At 50.2% G+C, this 16,175-nt stretch overlaps 1 protein-coding gene across 1 annotated transcript in view; it reads left to right on the plus strand.

Annotated features, from left to right (window-relative positions):
- The window catches only part of LOC103292666 (glycine N-acyltransferase-like), a 34,350-nt gene extending 19,047 nt beyond the window's left edge, over nucleotides 1-15,303 (plus strand). The window contains exons 2-7 of the mRNA XM_054724866.1: nucleotides 553-648; nucleotides 1,745-1,852; nucleotides 7,014-7,140; nucleotides 8,479-8,650; nucleotides 8,887-9,227; nucleotides 15,137-15,303. Of these exons, the coding sequence (XP_054580841.1) occupies nucleotides 571-648; nucleotides 1,745-1,852; nucleotides 7,014-7,140; nucleotides 8,479-8,650; nucleotides 8,887-9,227; nucleotides 15,137-15,198 (888 nt within the window). The 5' untranslated portion in view covers nucleotides 553-570 and the 3' untranslated portion in view covers nucleotides 15,199-15,303. The remainder of the gene's footprint in view (nucleotides 1-552; nucleotides 649-1,744; nucleotides 1,853-7,013; nucleotides 7,141-8,478; nucleotides 8,651-8,886; nucleotides 9,228-15,136) is intronic.
- The last annotated feature ends 872 nt before the right edge of the window (nucleotides 15,304-16,175 follow it).

Here is a 16,175-nt window from a genome sequence, read left to right on the forward strand (position 1 = left end):
GGAAGAATGAGTAAACCATGGAACCAAGTGGGTAAGGAACTTTTCCAAGGCTACAGAGGTTGTTAGTGGTGGCACTGGGGGAATCACTGACTGCAACCTAATCCCCAAGGATGCACTAACATATTTAAAGAAAATATTTGTTAATATAAATGTTTATTAAATAAAATTTCAGGGTAGTGTAAGAAAGTGAAAGAAACATTTTCAAAATGAGAACCATGTGCTTTCTGCCAACTTCCTCCTTCCTTGGCGTTACCGAGGAATTCAGTGTGGGTAACACCAATAGAGGGCACTGAAGAGGTCCTGAACATTAGCATAGAACCTGCTACTCTTGTCTCTTGGCGGTCCCATCCGAACTTTTATGGTGTGTCTCCTTCATAGTAATGGTAGACATCTAGTGTGATTCTACTTCCTCTCCCCCACAAGGCAGTTATTTTAGAAGTGGGCAGAGTTATCTTACCTGTTACCTTCTAATATTCAGGTAAAGGTGTGTGGATCTAATTCCTGTGTGTTCAACATTTTCTCATCCCGACTGTTTGTTGATCCTCCCTGTAGGCAAAAATACCGGTCAAGATGCTCCACATGCAGGTTCCACAGATGCTACAGATGCTAGAAAAATCCTTGAGGAAGAGCCTTCCTGAGTCTTTAAAGGTGAGCGTGAGACAATCTCAGGGAAAGAAAGGGTTGTGTATTCTTTTGATAGAAGTGGGGAAGAGGATGATATTTTAATGAGCAGCTATTTTGTGGTGGGAATTTACTCATGCTCCATCTCATTTACATTCATGTTCACATCACCTCTTTGCAAGGGAGGTATATTGTGGAACTTTTTTGTACTATCTTTGCTACTTCATGTGAATAAATTAAAAGTTTAAGAAATAGCTATAGTCAATTTGGCTCAGTGGATAAAGCGTTGGCCTAAGGACTGAAACGTCCCTGGTTCAATTCTTGTCAAGGGCACCTGCCTGGGTTGCGGGCTTGATCCCCAGTGGGGGGCATGCAGGAAGCAGCCAAACAATAATTCTCTCTCATCATTGATGTTTCTATCTCTCTCTCTCTCCCTTCCTCTCTGAAATTAATGAAAATATATTTAAAAAGAAAAGTTTAAGAAATAAGGTTTGTTCATCCATGTCATAGAATGCTCTGAAGTCATTAAAATTATTTTTATTTATTGAGAAAGAAATATGACTAGAATGTATTAATTCAATTGAGAAAAACACTTTAAAATCATATTATCTGAAATTGTTATTTTGTAAAATTTCTTGTGTATGTACATGAATAGTAGGAAATCTTAAAAAGATTTTTCCACCTTTTTAAAAATTGAGGTATAATTGACATACATTACACTAAATGTTTATTAAATTCTACAATGGGAGAGTTCATAATTTTTATTCATAAATTTTATTAGTCTGAATGTTTTACAATGTAAATATATTTCTAAAAGATACATTTATTGAGGCAAAACACTAAAAGTTAAAATTGCTTGGCAGAAATACTCATTAGAGACCTTTCAATGATAGAATTCCATGATGTCATAGAAATACCATGTCTTGATCAATCAAGTAACTTTAACGTCCTTTCATAATATAGGGTTGGGGAAAAGTAGTTTTACAGTTGTGAGTATGTGAAAAAGAGTTAATAAAACTATGGTAATAATCATACCCTGCATGGTTTTTCCAGATGAACAACCATAAACCTACTTTTGCCAACACCTGTATATTGACCCTTCCATTTTCTTGTAATGCTGCAGGTTTATGGGACCATCTTCCACATGAACCAGGGAAACCCTTTCAAGCTGAAGGCTCTGGTGGACAAGTGGCCTGATTTGAATACAGTAGTTGTCTGCCCTCAGGAGCAGGTAAGGTGTCAGATATGAAATGAATGTGCATCTATGTATGTATTTGTTAGGTGTTTATCTGCATTGGCAATGTGGGAGACATTGGCATATAGAAATGAATCCCAGGAATAATGAACAGTCCCTGTCCTCAAAAATTCCACAACCTGGAAGAGAATACAGGTGAATCCACAGAAAAATTACAGCATGGTCTGAAATGTGAAGCAACAGGAGAATTGAATGAGATAATGGTTATCTAACCAATGTGTTGTACACCTGAAACCAATCTATACTAATAAAAGGGTAATATGCTAATTAGACTAGGAGACCTTCCGGGAGACCATCCAGACATCCTTCAGGACAAAGCCATGGTGGCAGGGCCGAGGCAGAGGTGGTTAGGGGTGATCAGGCTGGTGGAGGGGCGCTGTTGGGGGCAAGCAGGCCAGCAGGGGGGCAGTTGGGGGTGATCAGACTTGCAGGGGAGCCAGTTGGGGCAAATAGGACAGCAGGGAATGGCAGTCAGGGGTGATCAGCCCAACAGGGGAGGGCAATTAAGGGTGAGCAGGCCAACGGGGGGAGGGGTAGTTAGGGGTGACCTGTCTGGAAGCAGGGGGCATTTGGGGGCAATCAGGCTGGCAGGCAGAGTGGTTAGGGGTGATCAGGCAGGCAGGCAGGTGAGTGGTTAGGAGCTACTAGTCTGGATTGTGAGAGAGATATCCAAGTGCCAGTTTAATTAAATGTTTATTAAATTCTACAATGGGAGAGTTCATGCACCAGGCCTCTAGTATAAAAACCGGAAGTCTGACAACCCCCAATGGGTCCCCTATTGGAGAGGGTGCAGGCCGGGCTGAGGGACACCTCCCATGCAGGAATTTCATGCACTGGGGCCCTAGTCCTATATATAAAAGCCTAATATGCAAATTGACCAAACAGCAGAATGCCCAGTGGAATGACTGGTCACTATGATGCACAATGACCACCAGGGGGCAGATGCTCAATACAGGAGCTGCCCCCAGACTGCAGGACCCAGGCCAGCCAAGGTTGGTGCCAGCGGGGCCCCCAGATAACCCCACCAGTCGCCCTGCAGAAGGAGGCAACTGGCAGTGGTGGTGGGGGGGCAGGGCTGGCCAGGGGGTGGGGCCAGCTGGCGAGCGGGTCGGCGCCACCCTCCAATCACCCTGCCCATTGCTCCACAGATTGGTCCTGATCACTGGCCAGGCCTCAGGACCCTACCCGTGCATGAATTTCATGCACCGGGACTCTGGTGTAAAATATTATTGAAGAGCAACTATAATTGGAAAATAAACTGTATTATAAAAAGAAATAACACTGATGGAAAGCTGATTAAAATTATATAGGAGAGATTTTCATACTCACCCATTGTTTTAATTGGTTTTCAAGACAAGACTCCAAACCGCATGCTGGTTATGCTGAATGCCAAGCACCCTTCATTATTTCCTTTTTTTAATTTAAATTCTTTATTGTGTAAAGTATTACATAAGTCTCCTTTTCCCCCCATTGACCACTCTCCAGCTGCCCCCACTCCCCAGCACATGCCTTATTCCCCCTCCCCCCGGCACCCTCTCTGTGTCCATTGGTTTTGCTCATATGCATGCATATAAGTCCTTTAGTTGATCTCTTACCCACCTCAACCTCTGCCTTCTCTCATAGGTTGGACAGTTTGTTCGATGCTTCTATGACTCTGGTTCTATTTTGGTTCCTCAGTTTATGTTGTTCATTATATTCCACAAATGAGTGAGATCATGTGATACTTATCTTTCTCTGACTGGCTTATTTCACTTAGCATAATGCTCTCCAGTTCCATCCATTCTGTTGCAAATGGTAAGAATTCCTTCTTTTTCACAGTAGCATAGTATTCCATTATTTCTTGCATCTAGTTTATGGGAAGAGAGGCACCTACTGGAAGATTGTGCTAATGTAACATTATGTTGAGGGCATAGACAAAAGGCTGAACTTTTGTTAAAGATATGAAAGCAACATTTCTCAGACTCAACATCTTTATTGGTATGACTCAAACTCTAAGTCCATTTTTACCTCTTAACCTATGGGGAAAAATTATTTCCTATCTTTTAAAAATATCAACCTTGAAAACACACCAACTCACTAGTGCTAACTCACAACTTCTCTTTGTGATACTGCATTCCCATTGAGAGGTTGAATTGTATTTTAACCAACTGTCATCAATAAAATCAATAAAATAGGGCATTAAAAAAACAAACCCATATGTAGTAGAGTTTGCAGGGAAAGGATCAGAAATGCTTCCTAGTGGAAAATTTACCAAAACTGCATGTCAAGGATAAATAAAAAAATTTTTATAGTCAGGACTGGACTTCATCCAAAGCAAACAAATTACAAATTGTGAGACATAATGTGTAAACCAACACAGTGAATTAGGGAACTTAAAGGGCAAAATGACATGGTTGTAGTTGTTGGTTACATATTGTGATAATTTTTTAAAAGTTAATGAAATTAAATAGTTAAAATATTTCAAAACTAAAAATCCTACATAATAAAAGCCTAATATGCTAAGTGTCTGGTCATCTGGTCGTCTGTTCAACCAATAAAAGCGCAATATGGTAATGATATGCTAAAGCCACTCAACTGCTTGCTATGACATGCACTGACATCAGGGGGGCAGATACTCCAACCGGTAGCTTAGCTTGCTGCTGTTAGGGGTGACCTGGCTAGAAGGGGGGTGCTTCTGAGGGGGGCATTTGGGGGTGATCAGGCTTATCGGGACTAAGCGAGATGGACTAGACATGCCCTAAAGCCCTCCCACAGTCCCTCCCTGGCTTGCCAACCTCCCGCGTCCCTCCCCGGCCCTAATTGTACACCGGTGGGATGCCTTCGCCTGGCCTGCACCCTCTCGCAATCTAGGACCCCTTGGGGGATGTCGGAGAGCCAGTGTCAGCCTGATTCCGCAGGCCAGGCCGAGGGACCTCACTGGTGCACAAATTAGTGCACCGGGCCTCTAGTTTATTAACATTAAAATATTAAATTTGTATATAACTTGCATATAAGTAAAATTGGTAAAAAAAAAAAAATTTCACCAAATCAAATAATTTTGGGGAAAAAGAGACTGTATCATTGATAAAACCTCAATGAGAAGTATTACTTGAGCTACTTTCAAAAATACAGTTTTAAAAATAAGGTTTTCCATCTCATGAGAGATCATTGACATATAAGACTGTGTAAGTTTAAGATGTGCAATGTGTATATTTGATCATTATCATGGTTGTAGTTGACACCTCCATCATGTTACATAATGACTATTTCTTTTTTGAGATGAAAATATTTAAGAATTTCTCTCTTAGCAGTTTTCAAGAATATATAATACAGTATTACTAACTACAATCACCATGATGCACATTAGATCCTCAGAACTTATTCATCTTATAACTGTTTTGTTTCATCATTCATAGGAGGGTATTCTAAGTCTGTTACCTCCATCAATTTTGACAGAGACATGGTCAGAGCCCACATTTTGTAGAAATCTTTGGTCTAGAGCAAGATTTATACTTTTGGCCAAAGATGTTCACTGTCAATTTATTCTCTACTTGAGTTTTGTAAATGTTAGCTAAATACTTTATCTGATTTTAGTTTTGAAAATGTTGCTTCTTTATTTAGAAAACTAGAGGCCCAGTGCATGAAAATGAGTGCACTTAGAGGGGTCCCTCAGCCTGGCCTGCACCCTCTCACAATCCAGGACCCCTCGGGTAAGGTCCCTAGGCCTGGCCTGAGATCAGGGCCTATGGAGCTTTCCTTCTCCCGGCTACAGACAGGAGGCCCCAACCCCGCCACTGCTTCTGCTTTCCATCTGTGCAGTGCTGCCCCCCCCCTCCCCTGCTACTGGTGGGCTCCCTCTGCAGGCAAGAGGCTGGGGTACAATGGCTTGGCTAGCCTGGGCCTCCCTCTTTCTTTGCTGGGGGGTGGGGCCAGCCCTGTGAGAGGCTGTCTGCCTAGTGATCGCCCCTAAGCACTCTGCCTGCCTGCCTGATCACCGCCCACTGCTTACTGGGTGGCGGGGCTAGCCCAGCAGGGGCCTTCAGCCTACCTGATTGCCCCTAATGGCTGGCCTGCCTATATAATCACCCCTAACCACTTGCCTGCCTACCTGATCTCCCCTAACCACTGGCCTGCCTACCTGATCACCGCTAACCACATGGCCTGCCTGCCTGATCACCCCTAACTGCTTGCTTGGGGGTGGGGCCAGCCCAGCGAGGGGCCATCTGCCTACCTGATTGCCCCTAATGGCTGGCCTGCCTATATAATCACCCCTAACCACTTGCCTGCCTACCTGATCACCCCTAATCGCTGGTCTGCCTGCCTGATCATCCCTAACCACTCTGCCTGCCTACCTGATCTCCCCTAACCACTGGCCTGCCTACCTGATCACCGCTAACCACATTGCCTGCCTGCCTGATCACCCCTAACTGCTTGCTTGGGGGTGGGGCCAGCCCAGCGAGGGGCCATCTGCCTACCTAATCACCCCTAACCACTCTGACTGCCTGCCTGATAACCCCTAACTGTTTGCTTGGGGGCAGGGCCAGCTCGGTGAGGGGCCATGGTGGTCTGATCTCTGGTCCTTGTGGTCTTGTCACTTATGGCCTCTGACCTTTTATTATATAAGATCATTATTGATGATTAGAAAGTTTTGATAATTGCATCTGCTGTTCCTAAGAATTTGCATAACATGGTAGAATGTGAACATTTCCCTAATCTGATTTGTTTAAACATCATAAGAGAACACAAAGTATCTTTTTTTTGTTTTGTTTTGCTTTGCTTTTACTTTTGTTTACTGAAAACTTTGGAGCTAACACATTTACTACCAGAGAATAAACATGTACAAAAAGCATTTTACTAAAAGTCTGACTGTCCTGTGCTTTTTGAAAGAAATGTTAAATTTTAAATAGGTCATTTTTGTTTGAAATTTCAAACCAAGACCTGAGTTTAGAATAGTTTTATTCAGGAAATTTTAAATATGAATTGAATAAGGAAGTACTTGACTTGCCTTCATAACATAAATACTTTCTCAATAAAAATAATACACCAACAAAACACCTGATATTTAAAAATATCAGAGCATAATGAAACACTGACAACCGGTAAGGCAATCACAAAATACAAATATTTTGGTTGATTCTGCTTTTCCCAATGCAAACAGGAGATGGTAGATGACCTTGATCACTACACAAATATTTACCAAATCTACTCCAAGGATCTCAAGAACTGTCAGGAATTGCTTGGCTCACCAGAAGTCATCAATTGGAAACAGCATTTGCAGATTCAAAGTAAGTAAGAGGAATGGGAAGTGTGCTGACCCACTTCTCTCTCTGACAATTTCCCTTATGATTCATGTCTTTCTCCATACTTCAGATCCCTCAGCCTGCTATCAGTTTGTTACTCAGCTGTGCATATACCTTTAATGGGGAAAAACACCCTCAAAACTTGCAAAAAGTTGGCATCATTTAGGAAACATAATATAATTGTTTGATAGTCACAAATTTATTTTGCAGACATATCCAGAATCCCTTAGGTTGATTGAATGCCAGAGCAAAGCTTGCCCTGGGGCCTCCCATGACAGGAATAAAAATGACAACTCATGCCATAAAGCACCTCCTAGATAAATTAAGGAAACCATTATGGTTATGAGCATGCCATCCAGAATCACACTCCCTAGGATGGCATTTGCCTGTTACTTGCTTTGTCATTTTACCCACTTGAATTATCCTCACTGAGTCATATATAAAAATGAGGATAACAATGGGCTAAAACACAGGGGTGTTGAAAAGATCAGATAAAATGTTGTATAGGAATTGCTTAGCACAATACCTGGCTGTCTTGGACCACAGAGCAAACCTCATAATTCTGTGAATCAACATTTGGGCTGGGTTTTGCAAGGCAGTTCTGCTGATTTCACCGGGATTTCCTCTTGCAGCAGTAGGGTGTTAATGGATGGACTATGTGCTGATTGCTCTAGTATGGCCTCACTTACATGCATGAATGACCTTTCTTGCTGTTGGTGCTGGCACCATAGTGACAGCATGATAAGAGCACAAGTCCTCAGCTGACTAGCCTAATCCTATCCATATAGTGTTGGTCTCAAGGAAATCAGAAGCACAAAGAAAGCCCAGGTTGCAAACCCTCTTAAGCCTCTCCAAGCATCAAATTTACTCTTTCCCAGTGGGAAAAGCAAGCCACATGGGCAAGGCCAGATGCAGCGTCTGAGGGGACTATTCCAGGGAAAAGATACAAAGAGATGTGGGCACATTGTGGGTCATTCCTGCAACAATCTACCATACTATGAACAGAGTAAGAACATAAGAGATGTTGGATACTATTGATTTTATACTGCATCTACTGTGATTATGAAAACAATATGTTCATGTAACCCAGAAAACTTGGTTCCAGTCTTTGCATTGCCACGAATGGTATGACTATGGTTGTGAATGAATCTCTGAGGATGTTCATTGCACAAATCCTGACTATGTGTTGCCAAATCACACGTTGGAAATACCAAGGCAGAACCTAGATTTTTAGACTGAAAATGTAGACACGTACCACTCTACTGGACAGCTTCTCCATAAAATGCACTGAAATAATTGCATGTCTCTTAAAACCCCATCTAGGTTCCCAATCCAGCCTGAATGAGGTGATACAAAATCTCGCAGCCAGGAAATCCTTCAAAGTCAAGCACACAGAGCGCTTTCTCTATGCGGAACTTGACACTGTAAAGAAACTGATTCCTTCCTTGTTGGATGTAAAGAACTTACCACCTGGTGGTGGCAAACCCAAGGCCATGTAAGTTTCATAAAAGTCACTGCACTACTCACACCTCCCATTCCCAAAGTAGCCTCCCAACTTCTCTTTCTGCTTTTACTCCCGCCCCCCTCCCCACTGCCCCCTCCCCCCTTCTACGGTCAATATTTTTAAAGCAGCCTAAATCATTGTTTTCAGAAATGTATTATAGACAGTAGGGACAAGAACAAATATAATAAGTACTCATGGACTTCACTTTTCTCTTGGAAACCCCATAGCAATCAAGAAATGTTTAAACTCTCATCCCTGGATGTTACCCACGCTGCCCTGGTGGATAAATTCTGGCATTTTGGTGGCAATGAGAGGAGCCAGAAATTCATCGAGCGCTGTATACAGACCTTCCCCACATTCTGTCTGCTGGGGCCTGAGGGGAACCCTGTGTGCTGGGACCTGATGGACCAGACAGGAGAGATGCGGATGGCAGGCACCCTGCCTGAGTACCGGAAGCAGGGCCTCATCTCCTATATCATCTATATCCAGATCCAGGCTCTAAACAATCTTGGCTTCCCCATATATGGTCACATTGCCAAGAATAACAAAATTATGCAGAAAATGAGTTACAATCTGCATCATATCCTCTTTTTTTTTTTTTTTTTTTTTTTTTTTTTTTTAAATGGTATTTTTTTTTTTTAATTTTTTTTTAATTTCTTTATTGATTAAGGTGTCACATATTTGTCCTCATCCCCCCATTCCCATCCCACCCCTCTCCCCATGCATGCCCCAATCCCCTGTTGAACTTAACCGTTGGATAGGCTTATATGCATGCATACAGGTCCTTTGGTTGAACTCTCCCCCTCCCCCCCACCCTCCCCCTACCCTCTTCTATCCTCCCTCTGAGGCCCGATAGTCCGATCGATGCCTCCTTGCTTCTGGTTCTGTTCTTGTTCCTCAGTCTATGTTGTTCATCATTTCCTCTAGATGAACGAGATCATATGTCACTAGATATATACTAATAAGAACTGAATGTGAGACGAGCAATAATATTTATGCTGACAGGCAAATGAATCAATCTGTAGCGAGCTTCCCCCTGGACCAACAGTTCTTTTGAGACCCAATTTCGATGTCCAGTAGTTCCTTATGTGTACATGTCAGCACTGACCCCTCAGCTCTGGATGGTGGACAAATGGTGGTAACGGAGGTCCGACTCCCTCTGGTTTGGTCTCGGCCGAACCCAGGGGCACTGCGTCACCCAGACTAAGGGGCACGTGGCCTCACCCATACCCAAGGGGCACGTGGTTTCACCCGGGCCTGGGACCCAGCCTCACCCGGATGGATCCAGGGGCGCAAGGCCTCACCCAGACCCAGGATCTGGCTTCACCCGTACCCAGGGACGCTTGGCCTCTCCCAGACCCAGGGGCACGTGGCCTCACCCGGGCTTAGTTGCACAAGGCCTCACCTGGATCCAGGGACACATGGTCTCTCCCGGACCCAGGGACGCTTGGCCTCTCCCAGACCCAGGGCCACTTGGGCTCACCCGGGCCTAGGTGCACGAGGCCTCATCCGGATCCAGGGACGCATGGTCTCACCCAGACCCAGGGATGCTTGGCCTCTCCCAGGCCCAGGGCCACTTGGGCTCACCCGGGCCTAGGTGCACGAGGCCTCACCCGGATCCAGGGACGCATGGTCTCACCCGGACCCAGGGACGCTTGGCCTCTCCCAGTCCCAGGGCCACTTGGGCTCACCCGGGCCTAGGTGCACGAGGCCTCACCCGGATCCAGGGACGCACGGTCTCACCCAGACCCAGGAACGTTTGGCCACTCCCAGACCCAGGGCCACTTGGGCTCACCCGGGCCTAGGTGCACGAGGCCTCACCCGGATCCAGGGACGCATGGTCTCACCCGGACCCAGGGACGCTTGGCCTCTCCCAGACCCAGGGCCACTTGGGCTCACCCGGGCCTAGGTGCACGAGGCCTCAACCGGATCCAGGGACGCATGGTCTCACCCGGACCCAGGGGCGCTTGGCCTCCCCCAGACCCAGGGCCACTTGGGCTCACCCGGGCCTAGGTGCACGAGGCCTCACCCGGATCCTGGGACACATGGTCTCACCCGGACCCAGGGACGCTTGGCCTCTCCCAGACCCAGGGCCACTTGGGCTCACCCGGGCCTAGGTGCACGAGGCCTCACCCGGATCCAGGGACACATGGTCTCACCCGGACTAGGGATGCTTGGCCTTCCCCAGACCCAGGGCCACTTGGGCTCAACCGGGCCTAGGTGCACGAGGCCTCACCCGGATCCTGGGACACATGGTCTCACCCGGACCCAGGGAAGCTTGGCCTCTCCCAGACCCGGGGCCACTTGGGCTCACCCGGGCCTAGGTGCACGAGGCCTCACCCAGATCCAGGGACACATGGTCTCACCCGGACCCAGGGACGCTTGGCCTCTCCCAGACCCAGGGCCACTTGGGCTCACCCGGGCCTAGGTGCACGAGGCCTCATCCGGATCCAGGGACACATGGTCTCACCCGGACCCAGGGACGCTTGGCCTCTCCCAGACCCAGGGCCACTTGGGCTCACCCGGGCCTAGGTGCACGAGGCCTCACCCGGATCCAGGGACACATGGTCTCACCCGGACCCAGGGGCGCTTGGCCTCCCCCAGACCCAGGGCCACTTGGGCTCACCCGGGCCTAGGTGCACGAGGCCTCACCCGGATCCTGGGACACATGGTCTCACCCGGACCCAGGGACGCTTGGCCTCTCCCAGACCCAGGGCCACTTGGGCTCACCCGGGCCTAGGTGCACGAGGCCTCACCCGGATCCAGGGACGCATGGTCTCACCCGGACCCAGGGACGCTTGGCCTCTCCCATACCCAGGGCCACTTGGGCTCACCCGGGCCTAGGTGCACGAGGCCTCACCCGGATCCAGGGACACATGGTCTCACCCGGACTAGGGATGCTTGGCCTCTCCCAGACCCAGGGCCACTTGGGCTCACCCGGGCCTAGGTGCACGAGGTCTCATCCGGATACAGGGACACATGGTCTCACCCGGACCCAGGGACGCTTGGCCTCTCCCAGACCCAGGGCCACTTGGGCTCACCCGGGCCTAGGTGCACGAGGCCTCACCCGGATCCAGGGACGCATGGTCTCACCCGGACCCAGGGACGCTTGGCCTCTCCCAGACCCAGGGCCACTTGGGCTCACCCGGGCCTAGGTGCACGAGGCCTCATCCGGATCCAGGGACGCATGGTCTCACCCGGACCCAGGGGCGCTTGGCCTCTCCCAGACCCAGGGCCACTTGGGCTCACCCGGGCCTAGGTGCACGAGGCCTCACCCAGATCCTGGGACACATGGTCTCACCCGGACCCAGGGCCGCTTGGCCTCTCCTAGACCCAAGGCCACTTGGGCTCACCCGGGCCTAGGTGCACGAGGCCTCACCCGGATCCAGGGACACATGGTCTCACCCGGACCCAGGGTCGCTTGGCCTCTCCCAGACCCAGGGCCACTTGGGCTCACCCGGGCCTAGGTGCACGAGGCCTCACCCGGATCCAGGGACACATGGTCTCACCCGGACTAGGGATGCTTGGCCTCTCCCAGACCCAGGGCCACTTGGGCTCACCCGGGCCGAGGTGCACGAGGCCTCATCCGGATCCAGGGACACATGGTCTCACCCGGACCCAGGGACGCTTGGCCTCTCCCAGACCCAGGGCCACTTGGGCTCACCCGGGCCTAGGTGCACGAGGCCTCACCCGGATCCAGGGACACATGGTCTCACCCGGACCCAGGGACGCTTGGCCTCTCCCAGACCCAGGGCCACTTGGGCTCACCCGGGCCTAGGTGCACAAGGCCTCACCCGGATCCAGGGACACATGGTCTCACCTGGACCCAGGGATGCTTGGCCTCTCCCAGACCCAGGGCCACTTGGGCTCACCCGGGCCTAGGTGCACGCGGCCTCACCCAGATCCAGGGACACATGGTCTCGCCTGGACCCAGGGGTGTGTGGGCTCTCCCAGACCCAGGGGCGCTTGGCCTCGCCCGGGCAAGGGATCCAGCGTCATCCGGGTCCAGGGGCACTTGGCCTCACCCGGACCCGGAGTCCGGCCTCACCTGGACCCAGGGGCATGTGGCCTCACCTAGACCCAGGGACGTGAGGCCTCACTTATACCCAGAGGCGTGTGACCACACCTGAGCCCAGAGGCGCGCAACCCCGCCCGCACCCGGGTCTCAGCGGGGCCCCGTCTTCCCGATCCCAATTCCTGCCGGTCAATCCCCCCTCAGCACTTCCCCTGGCCATCCTTCCAGAGCTCCAGTATGGCTGCTGCAGAACTCGTCGGGCGGCGGCTCGGCAAAGCTCCGGTGCACCCGGTGCATGGCGGTGGGCCAGTCTGGCGTCGCTGCGTCGGCCCTTGGGTCTGCATCGGTGGCCGGTCGCCGAGCATGTGCACCTGGCCGCTTCCGAGGCGTTGAGATTCTTGACGGACTCAGAGGTCAGCAAGCGCGGAGTCTCCCACCCCATGTCTCATAGGGGTTCGTCTGTCCGTGCTTGGCTGCCAGTGGAGCCGTCCCCTCAGCCGGAGACCGCCGGGGGAACTGCGCCGAGCATGTTCCAGGCCGCTGTTGTATCGCCTGAGCCATAGTTCTTTTGTGTCGCCTGAGCCGTAGTTCTTAAAGTGTGGTCTTTGGGTCACCGGCATCAGCATCATCCCACTTACCCCTCTTTTATTCTAGTTGTAGAGCATCTACTCAGCCAGCCCTATGGTGGTCTTGGATGGTGTCTGCTCTGCTCTCTTGTCGTAGTCTCAAAGTTGTTGTGGTAGGCAACAATCAGGCTTCCGCCCTATGCCTCCATCTTGGTCCTCCTTTGTATAGTTAAGTCTTGATTGTTGTTGGTGTCACTGGGGGGGCTCTCTTTGTCTATAAAGGAAGAGTTGCTGTGTAGGAGACACGTTTATGGGCCGGGTCTTGGTGCAGCAAAGCTTTGGCGCTCACTGAATATTCCCGTTGAATGTGTCCCTTATGCACGTGGTTGAAATCTGGTGTCATCTCCTACAGACCACTAGATGCCCTCGTTTCTGGGTCTCCAATGGGGTGTAGATCAGCTATTGCCTTAGGCACTCAGCAAGGATTACAGCAAAAACTGTAGTTTCTTCCTCCTGTCTGAGTGGCCCTGGAGCAGTCCGACTAGAACAGCAGATCATCTGGTCCGCTGCCAGAGGGCAGGCCACCCACATGCATAAGCCGTTGCTTGGGGCGCAGGTGTGCCTGCGAGACTTGCGGGGCAGGTCTTCAAAACGTGCGGGGCGGGTCCCAGGGCGGGGCGGGGTCTCAGGGCGCCCACAGGCCATGGTGCGGCGAGCCAAGATGGCTGTGAGTCTGGTCCCTCTGCCTTCCACGTATCCAAGTCCCCTCGTTCTGCACTCCAGCGCAGCAAACACTGATTGCTGGGCGCACCTCCGCAAGAGTCCCGCCTCTCCCCGCAGGCATCTGGGTCTCCCGGGGTTCGCCAGAAGATGGGTTTCAGGGTGATGGAGAGCCAATCTCCCCTGGGTTTGGAACAAAAGCCCCTCTCCCCCGCCACCAGCCAGACCCACGCACCTCCACACCTCATCCCCTCCGATTTCGCTGGGTGCGAGGCAACAGAACAGCCCCTAACCTCCGCCGCCATCTTTTTCAAACTTCTCAATCCGTACCTCTTAATCCCTTCATTTCAGTCAACTCTACTGAAGTCTAGCGCCGCCGGGAGGTGCACGGAAAGGGCGCCCGGGCCTCCGTCCGGTGCGCGGTGCGCGCGTCCCGCGGAACCAGGCGCGCGAGGGCCGCGCGGCTGGGACGGGTGCTGGGTGGCCGCCGAGCTCCAGGCACCGCCATCGCCGCGTTCCGGACGTCGCCGCCGCGGCGTCCCCCCAATTTATACTTCTTAATCCCTTGAATTCAGTCAACTCTACTGAAGTCTAGCGCCGCCAGGAGGTGCACGGAGAGGGCACCCGGGCCTCCGTCCGGTGTGCGGGGTGCGTGGCCCGCGGCACCAGGCGCGCGGGGGCTGCGCGGCGGGGACGGGTGCTGGGAGGCCGCCGGGCTCCGGGCGCCGCCGCTGCGGCGGCGTCCCCAGCGTCCCGGGCCGGGCGGCCTACGGGGGCGGCGGAGTTGCGAAAGTGAGTGAGTTTCCCAGGGTTTTGCCCGGAGTGGGGTTCAGTGCATTCGGAGCCGGTGCTCAGCGCACTCCGGGGCCTTTATCTCCTTCCTGCCAGTGAACTCCGGCCAGGTCATCAGCCGCCCCCTCCTCTCCGGTTCCATCCTCCCCGCAGGCGCGTGTGCTCGTGTCTCCGCCCGTTTCTCCATACCTCAGGCTTTTACGGCTTCCCCGACTGTCCCCGTGGCCTTCTCCTTCCCCCCAGCTGTGGGTATTTCAGTCCGCCAGCTCTCCTGTGGTTCTGGACGATGTCCGTTCTGACCTCTAGTTGTATTTTTGAAATTGTTGTGCCCGGCTGCAGGTTAGGTGTTTAACCTATGCCGCCATCTTGGTTTCCTCCAGAAAACATTTTTGCATCATATCCTCTTGCCCTGTACTTGGAACCAGTGGAACTGTGTGCCTCTGTGACTGTTCTACAAACAAGTATCAGATAGGCCCCAACATGTGGCTGGGGCAATGGATGGGTGGGCAGAAAGAAAGAATAAGTTGTACATAATTGTAATTATCAATAAAGTAGTGGGCTCTGAGGAGTCAGTGTGAATGTTTAATATCATGTTCCCTGCACTCAAGTCACTGCTGGATTCCCTTAGATGTCTCAGATTGACGCAGCCCCAGGCACTCCGCATGGTTTAGTTCCCCACACTTCTGGGGATCTGCATGACACTCTCATCAGCTGAATGCTGCCCAGAATGGCTTCTCCTGGAATTCATAGTGTGTGGATATGTAGAGCCTTGCCAGATTTTCCAGGAAGAGGTATAGTTTCTGAGCATTATGACTTATTCTTCTCTCTTTCTATGGTCTTTCTCTTAAGGATCAGCAAGTGGACTCTGCTCAGTAGGTCTGTAGAGATTATTCTCTCATCTGATTGCTGTATTCTCAATACATTAAAAAATTTTACACAAATATGTATAAAATACTAGGTTAAACATAGTGTACATGATATGGCAGGGAGAGTGTCAAACAAAAAGATTAACTTATATTAGCTTGTCCCTTCTTCACTCCCACAGCAGGGAAAATGATTCAATGTTGCTTCTAAAAGCAGAGCTTTCTAAATCCACCCAAACGCCAAATAATAAAGAGACTTTCTGTTTGATTGTAGAAGTTGAAGTGAAGTGGGTCGTGATGGGAAGAGCATGGGTTGGGTTTATGGAGAGTGGGAAGACCCAGTCCCAGGGAGGTGGCTATTAATTGAGAAGAGAGAATTTTAGGGGGAGAGCAGTACATCATGGGTACCTACTGTTTCACTTGACCTTGGCACATTGTTTCAGGGTGCCTAAATTCTATGCAGTTCAGACAATATTCTCATGGGAAAGTCTGGTTGGTGGTGTGGAGCAATTTTTGTCCCAGTTGGATCAGGGTAGTTGGGAGAGTTTCCTGCCCCAACA

This window comes from Eptesicus fuscus, chromosome 13 (genome assembly GCF_027574615.1).
Source record: "Eptesicus fuscus isolate TK198812 chromosome 13, DD_ASM_mEF_20220401, whole genome shotgun sequence".
In the NCBI taxonomy this organism is placed as follows: Eukaryota; Metazoa; Chordata; class Mammalia; order Chiroptera; family Vespertilionidae; genus Eptesicus; species Eptesicus fuscus.